The sequence below is a fragment of the Penaeus chinensis genome, chromosome 17 (assembly GCF_019202785.1).
Source record: "Penaeus chinensis breed Huanghai No. 1 chromosome 17, ASM1920278v2, whole genome shotgun sequence".
NCBI classification, from domain to species: Eukaryota; Metazoa; Arthropoda; class Malacostraca; order Decapoda; family Penaeidae; genus Penaeus; species Penaeus chinensis.
The window spans coordinates 18,646,270-18,648,769 of NC_061835.1; the positions used below are offsets into that span (position 1 = coordinate 18,646,270).

The 2,500-nt window shown below is 36.7% G+C and overlaps 1 protein-coding gene across 7 annotated transcripts in view; it reads right to left on the reverse strand.

Annotated features, from left to right (window-relative positions):
* Positions 1–2,500, reverse strand: part of LOC125034306 — a 42,322-nt gene that overhangs the window by 33,132 nt on the left and 6,690 nt on the right. For 5 of the 7 annotated variants that reach the window (XM_047626081.1, XM_047626076.1, XM_047626077.1 and 2 more), the window contains exons 3-6: positions 2,438–2,500; positions 2,140–2,222; positions 1,902–2,011; positions 944–1,157 (exon numbers count right to left, since the gene is read on the reverse strand). The exon at positions 2,438–2,500 is cut by the window's right edge and continues 649 nt beyond it. In XM_047626081.1, the coding sequence (XP_047482037.1) occupies positions 944–1,157; positions 1,902–2,011; positions 2,140–2,222; positions 2,438–2,500 (470 nt within the window). The remainder of the gene's footprint in view (positions 1–943; positions 1,158–1,901; positions 2,012–2,139; positions 2,223–2,437) is intronic. The other 2 variants (XM_047626075.1, XM_047626078.1) reach the window with 2 other exon arrangements.

Below are 2,500 nucleotides of genomic sequence, written 5' to 3' on the forward strand. Positions count from 1 at the left end.
GTGCAGGTTCCCATTCCTGCCCACCCTCCTTGCTGGTTGCACAAGGTGTGTTATGGAAAACTGAAAACTATGGGGGGGGGGGGGGAAGAGAAGAGAGAAAAAAAAGAAGAAGAAGATAAGAAAAAAAAACCCTACTTGTAGACTGCTTGGAGAGATAACATGGAATCTACTCAATGATAACAGTCTGTTACTGTCTTGACATAGCATAACAAATGAAAAATATAGACCGTGGAAAATGGCTAAACAGTGTATGCAAAATAATAACTAATAAAATAGCAAAGATAAGGCAAGTTATCTTGCTAGTGTTTGTGTGGGCTGGGCCTATGAAACACATATTTGGGAGAGTCGCCACTGAAGTAAGCGTAATACCTGCAATTCTGTCCATGTAGGAGCCACAAGGCACTGAGATCCAACGGGTTAACATGACTTGTAGATTTATTAACATTTTTTTTTTTTATGATGATTTAAGAAATAGGGAAAATGGGTGGGATCAGGTAGGTCCTGTGAATATATATGTATGGATATAATATATACTTTTCTTATATATAAACCCATACTACTGATTAATTCTTGAACTCAGACCTGACTCCACCGAGCAAGAATTGGCAGTTATGAGGAGTTGGATGTACTTGGTTTATTTGGCAACTTTGGCAATATAACCTCATAACTTTGTCAGTAGAAGCAGATGGGGTCTTGCCTAGCTTTAGGTAACTTACAATTGTGCCATTTTATTTGTGAACCGTTCCTTTGGATTACACAATATGGGTGGGTGGTGTCTCTCTCTTAATACCTGTCACAGGCCCAGTAACTGAATCCTATTCCTTGGTGTGTAAACATTAAGCCCATGAGTCATCTAAACACTGAAATCATGAAGGATACCAAATGTAGACATGCGTTCCCTGCATCAGCAGGTTAAAAAAAAGGAATATATAACCATGAATACCTGATTCTGCTGCCAACTGTTGGAAGGTTCTTTGGTAGCAGGTGTGGTACCTACATTGGCTGGGGACTGGACACTCTGGTTGGTGGCAGAATCAACGTTCTTATTTGCCTTTTCCTGTAGAGTGTCTTCCTGTAACTTTTCCAATTTTTTCTTCTTAATTTCTTCACGTTTTTGTAAGAGTTCCTGCCGCCATCTCTTCCAGTCCTCCTCATACCTATAGAAACCACAAAATATTGAAATTCAGAAAAAAGAAAAATCCTTCTATTTCTATACCATTAAAAATTGGCTAGTGGACAAAGATAAAAAGCTGTTGGCATGCATCAACAGTTTCTTCATTTCCACCTGGCTCATTTAATAGGCAGGAATAGGACCTAGAGCTCAGAATTAGTGTCCTCCCTGGAGTTGGCACTCTTCCAGTCACAGCTTATGGACATCACATTCCAAACTTGTTTATTGATGGAAATAATGCAAAAGCCCCTTCCTAAATGCCAAATGAGTCTGATCACCCTCCAAGATTCATGGCAAGTCTTTTCAGCCTCATGATGGCAAGTCCAAAGGCAAATTTTTTCGTGATAGCATATTCACGCCACCTGCCCCTCAAGCTAAATTTTTTCATGACATGATGGTCACATCATTCAGATTGTAAGGGTTAATAAGCAAATGTTCTAAAAAATTAATAGGATTATATTTGCTTTGTGTGTCTAAAATGGATATTATCACCGAACAAGCGATGACGCCACTGTCAGAGAAAGAGGACTTCCCTCTGCCATCCAAATGTCATTATGCAGACCACCAAGCCACGATATCATTCTATCCATATTCAAATGGTTAATACTTATTTTATATTATTATCATTATCATTATCATTATCATTATCATTATCATTATTATTATTATTATTATTATTATTTTTTTTTTTTAATATTATTATTATTTTTTTTTTTATTGCATAACTCACCTGCTAAGTGCATTCTTATCGGGATGATTTTTGTTTTGCTCTCGCCACTGTGTGAACTGCCTTTCCCAGTTTCCAAACTGTCTATCGAACTCTTTCAAGTCTTCATCATTCTGAGAGTGGGAGAATTACAATTAGCAAAAAAAGAAGAAAGAAAATAAAAAATAATAAGGAATTGCATATCACTAATAGTTCATGAGCATAGAAAGGGAGTGGGAAAAAAAAACAATACAAAACATACCTCTTCATCCAATTTTAATCCTGGATTAATTTGTTGCATATCATTTGGCAGATTTAGGAGTCCATGGCCACCTCCTGAAATATCTAAATTTAATGTTCATATCAGTATATATCATACAGCAATATTAATAACAAAAATAAACACTCCTCTCTTACTGTTTACTAATACAAGAATATTTAGCAAAAAACTTTTCATCTATACTTCATAAACTACAAAAAGGATCACTGAAGGAAGGGAGAAAAAGTCATAGAGAGAATTCTCAACAATGCACAGCCTCCAATAGTTAAGCAACACTCACTTCCTCTGTTATCACCGAACCCTCCTCTTGCTGAATCCTGGGCATAATTGGCAATATTCCTGT